The sequence below is a fragment of the Aotus nancymaae genome, unplaced genomic scaffold, assembly GCF_030222135.1.
Source record: "Aotus nancymaae isolate 86718 unplaced genomic scaffold, 86718_ANA_hifiasm-v0.15.2.pri h1tg000006l, whole genome shotgun sequence".
Classification (NCBI taxonomy): Eukaryota; Metazoa; Chordata; class Mammalia; order Primates; family Aotidae; genus Aotus; species Aotus nancymaae.
Window position 1 is genome coordinate 65638417 of NW_026988417.1, and position 13069 is coordinate 65651485.

The window sequence follows — 13069 nt, forward strand, 5'->3', positions numbered from 1 at the left end:
CACCAGGTGGTCCACAGTGAGGGGCTGCTGATGGTGGGAAAGAGATACCAGAAACCAGGCACGCCTGAGCGTCACAGGGGTTCTTGACCAGCTAGAATGAAGAGGACTCACTAAAACTTCAGGTACTCAGTTAAGAAAGGCCACACTATGGGAAGAAGGACAAAACTGAAATAGACTAGCCGTAAGGAAGAATAAAACTAGGCTTAAAGGATCAGGATGATCTGACAACAACTTAACTGCCTGCCAGAACAAAACTAGACACCTTACAATTTAGCTTCCAAAATGTCGAGTGTACAGGAAAAAAACTGTTAAGAAGCATGAAAATGTGATCCATAAAAAAATAGACATGAAGACCCAGAACTTAAAGGGTAACTTAGATGTAACAAGTGAGTATTATGAAAATTTCAGTGGAAAAATGAAAGTTACAAAAAAAAAAAAAACCCAAATGGAAATTCTAGCAAAGAAAAGTGCACCATCTGACATGAAAAATTTACTGGATAGGCTCAAGGACAGATTGGAGATCACATAAGAGAAACAGTGAACTTAGAGCTCAGAAGAAATAATCCAATCTGAAAAATTTATTTTAAAAAATATGATTATAAAAGGATGAACAGAGCCTGAGACTTGTGGAACAATTTCAACTGATTTAAATGAGTCCTAGGAGTAAAGAAGAGAGAGATGGGGTGGGGGTGAGGGTTTGGGAAAAACAACTAACTAGAAGACATCATGGGAAATTTACCCAAATTTGGTAAAAAACATCAACCTATAAAGCCAAGATTCTCAGTGAATCCCAAACATAAGATATACAAAGAATACCGTAAACTGAGTATATCATAGTCAAACTGCTAAACCAACAAGACAAAACAAAAAGGTGAAGATAAAAATCTTAAAAAGAGTCCAGAGAAAACTGACACATTCCATGCAGTGAAGCATAAATGAGGCTTCATATATGATGGATTCTAGAAGACAGTTGCTCTGTAAATGAGTGAAAAAGGGCTCCTGTATATGGTGGGCCCTATGTCATTTCTTCACAGCAGGCTGAGCTCAATAGTCCACTGCTGCCAAACACAATCTCGTATACATCCAGTTGTTTTTAATGCTGCTCAAAGGAGAGGAGATTTAGCCTTTCAGGGACTGCCTGCTTTGCACAGCGCTAGGAAACTGCATCCAATGTCTGCTACATATGAATAAGACACTGTGGCTATAAGAACCTCACGTTGCTGCCTCCTTTGGAGCCCTCTGACCCCCAGACTCTCTGCTGTGCTGCTAAATGACACCACCTAGGCACATAAACCATCTCAGATTCCCCTCTTCCTCAGAAGTTCCCTTGCCCTTCTCTTCTCTGGGTAGTGGCCCTAATTGCAAACCTACTGAGGCCTCACCCAAATAAAGTGTGTGTGTGCTACTGCCACCTTGTGGCCATATCTTTTCTTTGATCAGCCCCCAAACCCGTGGAACTCGCTGTATCATAAAAACACAGTGCTGAAAGAAGAGAAAAAAAGAAACAAAAATCTAGCAACCCAAATTCTATATATAGTAAAGATATCCTCCAAAACTGAGTGTAAAATAAATATATTTTCAGACCACTGAAAGCTGAGATAATTACTTGCCAATACACCCACACCACAAGAAATGCTAAAGGAACATCTTTATACTGAAGGTAAATGATACTAGATATATGATACTAGATACTAGACACTAGATGGAATGTTAGATAAACAAAGTAGAATGAAAAGCATCCGAAATGCCAAATATGTGGGTAAATGCAAAAACTTACTTTTTTTTAGTGTTGTCAAAAATCAGAATGCCGCATTATTCATTTTACAGTGTATATATAGTAAATTACATGACAATACTGCACAAAGAGTAGGGGGAAGATAAATAGAATTATTTTTAAAAGCAACTTATTTTTCAATGTTCAAAGTACATGTAATGTTCAAGGTAAAAATGTTTTCAGATAAATTAATTATAAAATAAGCTAAACCATGAGCCAGTAATGCCACATACCAAAACAATAACAGGATCATGTAAAGGTCCGTCCGTGTGAAGACTTTCAATGTCATCTTCAATGTTATAATCCCACTCCACACCAAGATCTATGAAGGTCCGTGACTTGGCTTCCTCCCCTTTGCCATTTAAAATATAATGGCCTGTAGCCTGGTTCTTAATAGCTAAAGGAAGGAAAATGAGTAAACGGCATACATTTTATTTTATCAACTGCTGAAAATTCACCGCAAGTCTATCCTTTCTACAAATCAATGACCACGTTTCTTTATTAGTAGCAAGCAATCAAAACGGATGTTAGTTCTGATATTATTCCTATTGTCTTCATTAGGCATTCAAAACTCTCAAGAAGCGTTCCTAACTAGTCAAAAATATGGCAAGACGGTTACATAGGCAAAAGTAATGTTTGCAAATAGTCCCATTTGAAAACATCGTCAAAGAGGTTAATAGTTTCTAAATCATTTGTCCTATATATTTCCTTAGAAAACTGGGAATATTTTTAAAATGATAGGTACTTTTTCAATAATTAACAGAAACAATTTATGCTAGGCTAGCATGTAACATAATGGTTTATTTATTGCATATTTTTTTAAAGTTGGTGAAAATATTTATAGTCACCCAACATAGTTGAAGTAATTTTTCAGGCCAACAATTTAGTCTCATGATTGGAAAATTCCAGAGCCATATTACCTACTTATATAGTTAGAAAAAAGCTGCTTACTGCTAATGGAATTCTTAATGTATTATAGATTTATTATATATTATAAAATGAAATAAAATGCTGGTGTAGTGAGTAAAAAATAATGAATGGGATTTTAAATTTTGGACTTATTTATCAGCATATGATGTTAAGTTAGAAAGCAAAATTTCATGTTACTACCATTATTGAAAATCTGTAGAAAAGATGAGTAATTTTAATTAAATGTATTTATTCCTTTTGAGCTTTAAACTAGTCTAATTTTTCCGAGGGTAATACTATGAATTCTAGGATGAAAAATAAGGAATTTTAAATACTAGAGAGAGAACTACAGCTGACTTCTAGACTATTATGACATTTAGTAGTGAATATAATTTAAACGTGTTTTAAAATTCTACGAACACCATAAAGCAATTCAGTTTTTAAAGTTACAACTGAAATAAAATGATTTGCTACAAATTTTCATGGAATTAATACATAATGTCTTAGTTTCAGAAATTATCTTAGTGTTCTTATAGGCCAAGGAATAGGAAAGCTATGTTTACACTTGTATATACATTTTAAATTTAAACCTCTTTAAAATGACATTTCCATGTAATCTTCTCATTAAAAAAAACTCCTTGTAGAAATTATAATCAGTTCTGCAAATGGATCTGCATGTGTCAGTCAAAAACCTGACACATGTCAGATATTAGAATAATTTAAGATTAGACTAGTAAAAGTCACCTGTGGTTGCTTTTCAAAGAATGTAAAATGCAATAAAAATAAGGCAATGTACAGTATTGCATCAATCAAAATATGAGAACTCATTTGTCAACATAAGTATGATGAATTTTTCTGATATTCCTTGATTTACTGCATTTTATGAATGTCTTTCTTTTCTTATCCTCCATTGTAGAGCAAAAAATGTATAACATATAAGCTTGTCAAATGATTTTTTTCCCCACATATAATTAGGAACCAACCACAGTTTCTAAAAAAAAAAAAAAAAAAAGCTCTATTTTTTTAATATTGCTTGTTTTAAAGTAAGCATAGTTGGGAGAAATGACCAAAAAACCCCTAAATAATATTCAATTAATCCATTTATATATATTTTGATTCTTACTATATGTACGCACATATATGTATGCACATATATGTACATAGACATATATCTATATTTATGATTTCTTTGACATTTCAATGTTTCGGTGCATAGTAAAGCAGAGCCAGCAGACAGAAACACTTACCAAGAATGTGAGGAGAAGCCTCGTCTTCTTGGATTAACACATGTCTAGCCCCAGGGGGTACAGCAAACATCTTAAGGTACCCTTTGCATGTGTAGCGAATATTGGAGGAAGCCAAGAAGAAAAGAAAAGCAACAACCATGGTTAGTTGAGCACTACATTCTTACTGCTTCTGCATGCAGAAGACGGCATCCATAAATTTAAAGAAGCAGTTTCAGAAATTAACTTCAAAGCATTGGTAGCTTTTGTGGCATCTGAAATGGGATTAGAGGAAAATGTTTTTTTCATTAAAGAGGGAAAAAAGTTAATCTTGTTGCCAACTTATTAGTCACTTATCTTGCGTTGACCTTCAAATGATGTCAACAGCAATTCAGGCAAATACTATACTTTCCTGTGTCCCTCGGTGTGGTTCCAGTTTTCTAAACTATCCTTTTGAAGTGGAGTCAATTTTTAGTGAAACTTAAGTGGTGAACTCTTTGGGATATGTTATCTGCCTACATGTTATTTTAAAAGTCTAAGAGGTAAGTATAGATAGCTAAACTTCTAATTATTAAAATATTTTTATACGTAAAAGCCTTCTTTATTCTAACAGAGTTACAACAGAAAAATCAGTGCGTTCATTTTTCTTGTGATCAGTATTAATTTTAAAGCTTTAGAGAAGTTTTATATGACTATTTTAACCAAATCTACAACAGATTGGGAAATCTGTGCAAATTGTGTTACACATTGCCTTTATATGCACTCCAACCTCAAAACCTCCTAAGCCAGAAATTAAAAAATCAATATGATTAATTAGTTGCTTTGGGTTTTAAAATCATCTATCATTCCTATTACTGTAAATGTCATATATCACATACTATGTTGATATTATCACATCCTAAAAATTATCTTGTAATCATTTAGAATGAATATTGTTAACATAAATTAACAATAGTCAGGTCAATTAGAACAAATGTTATACATCTCAGTATCATATAAATAAATGAATATAAGATGACTATGTAACCTACACCTTCTATACATTATAAAACATCCAGTACATAGTCTACGGAGGGTATTGACAGAAATCCAGTTATCCACAAATATTGATGCAATCAGAAGTGTTTTTGTCATTTGTATATGTATAATAATATATATCTATGACTAGATTTACCTTTTTCACAATATTTATTAGTGTCCTGACTAAATAAAGTGGTCCTTTTGGGATCAGGGTATTCAGCACTTTACCCGGAGGTAAAGTCTAACACATGAAACGTACCATGTTTGCCTGAGTATACAGTGGCTAGAAGGAACATACTTAAGATGCCAAGTACAGCAAAACAGCTTGATGCCATTTATGGATGCCCATCTTTCTGCAGTTTGCTATAACTTACCCAGTACATTTTTAGCTTCTCTTGTTTCAGCTAGAGAAATATTACGAGCTCCTTTGGGTAAAGTGAAAGCGCCTCTTGTCTTCCCTTAAATAGAATGTCTTTAATTAATGGAGGGTTCATGTTTATCAAAGTCTTGCTGTTTCATTGACTATCCCATAAGCCATGTATTTTATTAGGCAAGATACAAAATATGTTCTATTATTTTATGTGTCAAAGTCACAATGCATTTGTAATAGATAATGCCAATAAACTGTTAATAGTCAATGAAAGTAAGACTGAGCATGAAAGTAAGACTAAATAGATGATTTGAAGTTGAATACTTGCAGATTTCATTTTCCAGCAACTTCAATTCTTTATGGCACCTCTTGCTTAAATGTTTTCCTGTTGGAAAAGGTTAATTCGTCTATTAAATCACTATGACGACAACATTAGTGCAAAGATATGGATGTTAGATTATCTTTGAATGGTTTGAATTGATATGACAGATGAAAATTTTCTAATGTTCTTTTGGCCTTGATTTGCAAGTTTAGCTATCTAAACTTGTTTGAGCTATCTGAAAAACAGTACCAATACCTTAAATTATACATATATAGAATGAATGAACATGGCAAAACCTTTTCTTTACAAAAATTCACTGTGGAAATAAAACAAAATGAATTATTTTACATCCAAAAGAAAATAAAAAAATTAACACCAGTAAAGAAAGCACAGTACATTATTTCATAGCAAGATGGAGAAAATTACATTTGATTCCACTAAAACATAATACACATACATAATTTTATTTCCAGTTGCTTTAATAAAATAATGCAATCAGTCAGAAATAGCAATATTTGCTTTAACAATTTTCAAAGTATAAAACATGGTAATTTACCACACAGGAATAGCAAAGACGTGCAAAAAGAAAAACATTAGAATATAGTCTCATAGCTCTGCCTTCTTAAATATATCAAAGAGCAAAGCTGATTAGCTTGAGTTAGGTAGCTGGGGTATAATGGGAGTAAAAAAAAAATAAAAGGATTTTATCATTCAGATGAAAGCTAACTTTTTTATAAAAGGAAAAATTATCACCATGACAATATGCTTAATGTAAACCACATTTCTTTTTGTTTTACTTTCATGATTTTATATGATACCAACAGCTCTTTGGAAGGTATGAAAATGTTAAGCGAACACCACATCAAGTATATCTTTAAGTGCTGAATTCCCAGAAACATTTGCCCAATAAATCCTTATTGAATAACTGCATACTATCTGTTATGAACCCAAGAAATTATTCAGTAATAAATGTTTGTATAAAAACCTTTTATGAAAATTCCAAAGAATATTACTAAACAATGGATAATTTTGCCTATATTTGTTGCATGAAGACAGCTTTTTGTTCCACCTTTGAACCTTCAGTGTATGTCTAAGTCCAAGTTATTGACTACGTAACAAGCATAAACATTTACAGAGATGAGCAATTACATCTCGGGTTATTTTTTGGTAGTACCTCAATTTTGTTTAAATTTTTTTAAATGAGAAATATAGATCCTAGATTCCTAGATTTATAAACAGAATAGAATTGTTCACTTTTAAAATAAAATAAGTAAAACTAATGCAACATTTTAAAGGTTGTATCTAAAGTTTTGTAATTTTTAAACTCCTGGTCAATAATTTGCGGGCAATAGGAATTCAAAATAAACATCAGTTCTAATAATTCAATCTGCATTTTATTTACAATGTAAAAGAACACAAAACAGATTTTAGCTAGCTAGTATAATTGATATTGATTTTATTTGTTTTATAAATTTAGTATTTTTTTTTTTATCATTGATGCTAGGGAGTATGATTTCAAAGTGTTTTGTTTAAGTTCCTTAAAAGATAATCTGAACAACAATAAATGAGCAGCTAAACTTTGGTTATGTTTGCAGAGAAAATGCTGCATTTCTAAAAGAAGAAGCCTCAAAAAGTACAAATCACAGAGAAGAATACTAAATTCATGAGAGATCTCATCTTACCAAGCTTCCTGGGAGTTCTGGTAAATGTCCCCTTCACGGTTCGGCAGTGGGAATTATCTCCTCCACAGACACCACACTTATCCTCAACCTTATTAGAACCAATTTCTTTATCACAGCCCACTTTCTGGAGAGAGAAGATGTCAAACGTGGCTAATTTCAACGTGCCCAGTAGTGGTCAACATCCCAGAGAATGATGAACCCTTTGTTCAACCATGGCCCACAGTCAGCCAATGTACAGCAAACTGCCATTGTAGTCATGATTTTTAATACCTCAGTTTTTAAAAAAATCTAGTGGGAAATCAAAAGACTTGGACACTTAAGTAATAAAGAATATGTTTCCTCCAGTCTAATGGAGTATTTACACCATTTTAAATTGTCATAGTTATCAAACACACATGTAATGAGCACAGATGTAGCTGATGCTGAGGAGACAAAAAAAATAAAAAAATAAAAAGACAGTGCTTTTCCCTTGCTGCTCTCACATTTATGATGATGGATAATATAGTGAGTTGTATGTTAGTACAATCTTTAAAAGTTGGTTAGGATGTGAGATAAAACTTCCTAAGAGGGGTGAAGACTTTCACAGGGACCAAAGAAACACAGAATGGAAAAGCATTTCAGGAGAGCAGAAGAGCTCCAGCAAAGCCAGAGAGATGCTGTAGGTTCATGGAAAGTGGGTTCAGAGGTCAATCTTTAAACCCATATTTAAACCAATGGAAGGTGAGTGTTGCTTGATCAGGAAAGAACAGTGGACAATCTGCATTGAACAGACTGCAGAAACTCTCAAATACCAGGATGAATTTACATTTTCCCAGGAAACAGGGAAATACTGAAGGTTTTCTGAACCAAGGCATGTTCTTAATGTAAATCACTGTAGAATAATGATACGCAGTACACCACTGCACTCAAAAATATGGGATGAAAGGAGGCAGAGAAAATAAAGACAACACATACATTTAATATACTAGATAGCGTGGCAGGTAGAAGCTGAACAAGACATACTCCACTCTCAGGAAAATCTAAGCTCAATTACTTTAGACTCATTAATACAACACTTTAGTTTTGCTGAAGTAAATAGAAAATATACATTAGAAGCAGTGTTTCAGTTAATAAGATAATTTCATATCAATTTAACTATGAACACAAGAAATAAATAAAATGCATTTTTAACATGAGATTAAATGGAGCAAAAAAACATTGCTTCTCTATTACTTTTGTTCTAATGTGAAATTAGCATTTAATCTTAGAATTGATTGGAAGGTGAGAAAAAAATGTCTTGTTATCTTTACAACAAAAGATTAAATATACTTAGCACTGATTATTTTTAAAAGGACCTGGAATTTTAATAGTAGATCACTACTAAAATATCCAAAGCAAATGTATTATTCCCAATTTGTACTGCCAACCTAGAGGCCTCAGAGTTACTTAGAAAAGGCATTTGGCTGGAAATTAGGAAAATTATTTAAACCTTGATTCTACTAGTGACCAAAATTTGATTTGAGAAAGTATAAAGTCTCCCAAATTTATTTTAGCTACTGAACTATTCATAGACTCTTATTGTAATGTGATTTCACAGATAAGACATAGTTTAAAAAATTTAAAATGCGCAGATGAATAAGAGTAAATGTAGATACTGCAGAAAGCCTTTGGGGAAGCAACTTTAACTCACCACACACTCTCCTCGCACACATATGCTATATGGATCTTTGTAAGAACAGTGCGTTCCATCATGCACCAGTTGTTTCATGTAAGCAATATCTCCAGTCTCCTTGGACTGACAGTAAAGGTGGCATCTTTTCTTGGCTGCATAAGATGGAGGATAAAATTAACTATTTACATGAAATGGAATGTTTGAACAGGATAGTTTTTATTTTTAAATATTAGGTTTCAATGTGATTTCTTGAAAACAAAAGAAATACTGTATAAACAAATAAAATAAGGAATAAGAAGAAAAGTATGTACATTTGACATATTTGTTTTAGCTAAGGTGATCGTATAATTTGTCATCTAAACTGGAAAAAGGGCTCTAGTAATAACTGAACAGGAACAACAGGTATAAACTGGAACTGCCCCAGGCAACCCTAGATCTCACCATAGTAGCTCTTAAATAAATTTTAATTCAAAACCAGTTTAGTTTTCGTAATATTAGAGCACTGAAAGACTGTCTCTGATTTGACTCAATCACCTAACAGTTTTTGCCTCTTACAGGATGCAACTCACTTCACCAAAATAGATAAAAAATGCAATTCAACTTTGAATTACTACATGTATTCCTCTTTCCTTTAAAATGGATTTGAACTGAAGCCAGTAGTGTATGTAATCACATAACTACTTCCTTTCATTCACTCAAATAAGAAGTATGGCAAAAAGTTGCCACTTGGACATATTTAACCAAAAATTAAGAAGCAACAAGTGAAACATTAAAAGAAAATTTCCAAACGTATTTTTTAAATTAGTGTATAATACAAAGTAAAAGGTTATAAGATATCTTTTGTTAGTAAATAATGATCTTTCTCTTGGTCCTGGCTCAATTGTCAAAGAACTATATTTTTCCCAGAAAGGAAAGATCACAATATTCCAGAAATATTTCCTAGTAGAGGGATTTGGGTTGAATCAGGAATTCCAACAAATCTCCCAGGCGTTCCTTTCCACTGGTCTTTTCACCGTTGGTGGTGATAGTGCTGCTTGCCAGGAACTATTGCAGAATTCTTACCTCTTTAGAGAAAGGGTACTTTAGCCTTATTCTTAGAAACCCAGGAGGACTTATTCCTATAAGCACCAAGTTTCCTAAGTTACCAAGTAGGGATCAAGAGTCCACGGGATTGGTGTTGGCAAAGTTTAAACCCTGCGTAACCATCCACACAGCAGGAAGAGCAGGAGGCTACTCACGCTCAGGATGTTCATATGGCAACCAGTGATGCTTGGCATTCTGGTATTCAAAGTGGGAGTTTCGCTGCTGACACTGCTGTGCTCTGAAGTCCTCAAAGTGTTTTTGGCATTCTTCTGTATTACAAAGCTGGTACTCAAAATTAACACCAGGACAATCCTGACCACCATTGATGGGCCTAAAGAAAAGACAACATTTAAAAAGGCCTTTTGGCTTCTGTCTAGCAGTTGAAGCTTGCAGACGCAGTGCTTGAGGGCATAAAGCCAGAGTTTCTGGGCTGCTAGCACAAAGTGAATGAACTCATACTTCCTAATTTCAGTCCCTTTCCGAAAGCACCCTTCTCTCCCTGTTGGGTAGAAAAACAAAACAAAACACAAAGCTCAACTTAAATCAGCTTTTCAAATAGCATATTTTAAATGCACAGCAAAAGTGTATAAGAAAAAAAAAGCATGTATATTGTATCAGTAAAATGATACTTTTCTACCGTGTATAAAACACATAGATGCAGCTCAAAGAAGCTTTGATCATTGCTCTATGCTTTGGTTTCCTCATACGTAAAATGCCAATAATAATGTATCTTTGTGATTAAATAAGTTGATGTTACTTAAAGCACTCATAACAGACCCTGGCTCATAATGAACTTTGGCTGCTCATTTAATTTTTATTGTTTTCATTAATTCTAATACTATCATCATTTCTTCCTGTGAAGGCAGGTATGTGGCATCAGCTAGTTTTACAAAACACATGCTCAGAGCCATCTTGCTGCCAGAAACAGAGAGAAAAAGCTGCTCACATATTAAAACCTAGACAAGGAAGAATGTCCTAAATGTGATAATTCAGTTGTTTTTCCCTTCATAAAGTTTGCTGATCACACAATAGGGATTCAATAATTGTAGTGTGAGTGAATGAATGGATAACTTTCCCCCAACAGTTGCCTGGCCTTCTATTACCATCTTTCTTTTGCCCTCCACTGAAGCAATCACATTCCACTCCCTGAAGACAGTGAGTCTGTATGCTTGATTCTTCTCCCTCCTGGACACTCCTTTGCTTCTAGCAGTTGATCTCTCGGTGTCCATGCCCATGCCCTAAAGGCATAGTGATCTACTTTCCCTGTTCAGCTTCTTAATATTCCTGAACAGCAACTTCTTTAAAAGTCTCCAATCTTCATTTGATCTTCTTGTCTTCATCACTGACAGCTAGTCACAAGATTGATAAATGAAGATGTATCGAAAACACAGACTGGTTTATGAACTGTGAAAAAATTCTTTTCATGCCCTGTATTTTACATGCACTTCATAAAACAGAAAACCAATAATATTGAAGTATTTCCTGGTCTCTCCAAAAATAACAAAAATTACAAGGATGTATACTCACATGGGATTATTGCACTGGCGTGTTCTGAAACGAACACCAGTTCCACATGTCCGAGAACAGGAGCCGAATTTAGTCCATGACCCCCAGTTGCCATCTTGTTTTTGCTGATTAGCATTCTTCCACATGCAATGTCCCTTATAGCACCACTTAGAAAAATGACAAAAGTAACTATTAAAATCATGCATACACTAAAGCTGAAGTTGTTATATAAGAACCACGTATTTGAAGGACTTTGTTACTGCTCTTTTTTTTCAGGTAGAGATGCATTTAAAATTATCCAAAAGCAATTATATCAGTAATATACCCTATCAAAGGGTAACTTAGACTTGTATTTTTCAGGTATAAAATTAAAATGAAAAAACAACATTCACTCAGACAAGTTTTTAAATGTTACGTTTACCGGTGAGCATCAAACACTATAATTAATAACTCTTTGAGCACCCAGCTTGCACAGTTGGTAATATTTTACCCATCATCTCTCACTACCTATATCATATCAGAATATTTTGAGGGCTATATGATCTTTTTTAAAATGATAACATGAAAATATATCTCAACTTAGATAATAATATAACATGTCCAAGATGTGCAGCTTTCAAAGCACTTTTATTTAACTTTAAAAATTTTTCATTTACAATGATTCTGAGAAATAGATGGTCACATATATATACACACACACACACACACACACACACACACACACACACACACACACACACATAATCATCACCAATTAGATGAGGAAAATTGAGGCCCAGAAAGGTTCATAAGTAATTGAAGGCCATCTGACCAACAAGTAATTAAGTGGGGCTACTAGCACCCTAAGACTATAGAGGCACCCAGCTTACAGTGCCCGGCATAGAGCAGGCGCTCAAGAGATGTTAGTCATTTTCCTCTCCAACATTTTGACTTTTTCATACCACATATAATAAAAGTGTTTGCTAAAACTCTACTTTTATAAATTTCCATATATGGCTTCTTGGCCTTTTGGCTATGATCAAGTGTAGTATCTGTTCTTGACAGTTTAATATCAGTTTAATATAAATTTCAATATAAATGTTAATATAAATTTCAATATATTTAAGAAAGTTGGATGTTAAAAAGTTAGTTACATAATGTTTTATAAAGCAAAAATGAATCAGCTCGTTATTGCTCTTGTTTTTAGTCAGAAGTTTGTCATACTGAATTTTCTCAAAGCAAAGCATTGTATATAATGTCCTTCCCATGGTGCCTAATATAGTACTAACACCTAAAAAGACAGGCTTTATTGTGATTATGCATATAATCCTTGTCACAAGTACAGTTTATACACATTTGAAATTGAACTTTAAAAGAACTAAAAGCCATGTAAATCTTCTGTACCAGGTTTTGGTCCTGCTGACAATGTCTTATTTCTAAACTAGTCAAAGCTCTTCAACTTGAGTTCTTAACATGCCTTTGTTTTGGGATCTTTGCCCTTATGAGTAGCATAGCTTGGCACTCAGCCAATTTCTGAACATTCAATCCTG

At 33.7% G+C, this 13069-nt stretch overlaps 1 protein-coding gene and 1 pseudogene across 2 annotated transcripts in view; one reads left to right on the plus strand and one right to left on the minus strand.

Annotated features, from left to right (window-relative positions):
* ADAMTS3 (ADAM metallopeptidase with thrombospondin type 1 motif 3) overlaps window positions 1-13069 on the minus strand; it is a 284605-nt gene that overhangs the window by 25894 nt on the left and 245642 nt on the right. The window contains exons 12-18 of one of the 2 annotated variants that reach the window (XM_064367847.1): window positions 11562-11707; window positions 10190-10365; window positions 8970-9103; window positions 7301-7424; window positions 5301-5384; window positions 3931-4011; window positions 2008-2171 (exon numbers count right to left, since the gene is read on the minus strand). In XM_064367847.1, the coding sequence (XP_064223917.1) occupies window positions 2008-2171; window positions 3931-4011; window positions 5301-5384; window positions 7301-7424; window positions 8970-9103; window positions 10190-10365; window positions 11562-11707 (909 nt within the window). The remainder of the gene's footprint in view (window positions 1-2007; window positions 2172-3930; window positions 4012-5300; window positions 5385-7300; window positions 7425-8969; window positions 9104-10189; window positions 10366-11561; window positions 11708-13069) is intronic. The other variant, XM_012464418.3, reaches the window with a different exon arrangement.
* LOC135272205 (U2 spliceosomal RNA) lies at window positions 12533-12641 on the plus strand (annotated as a pseudogene).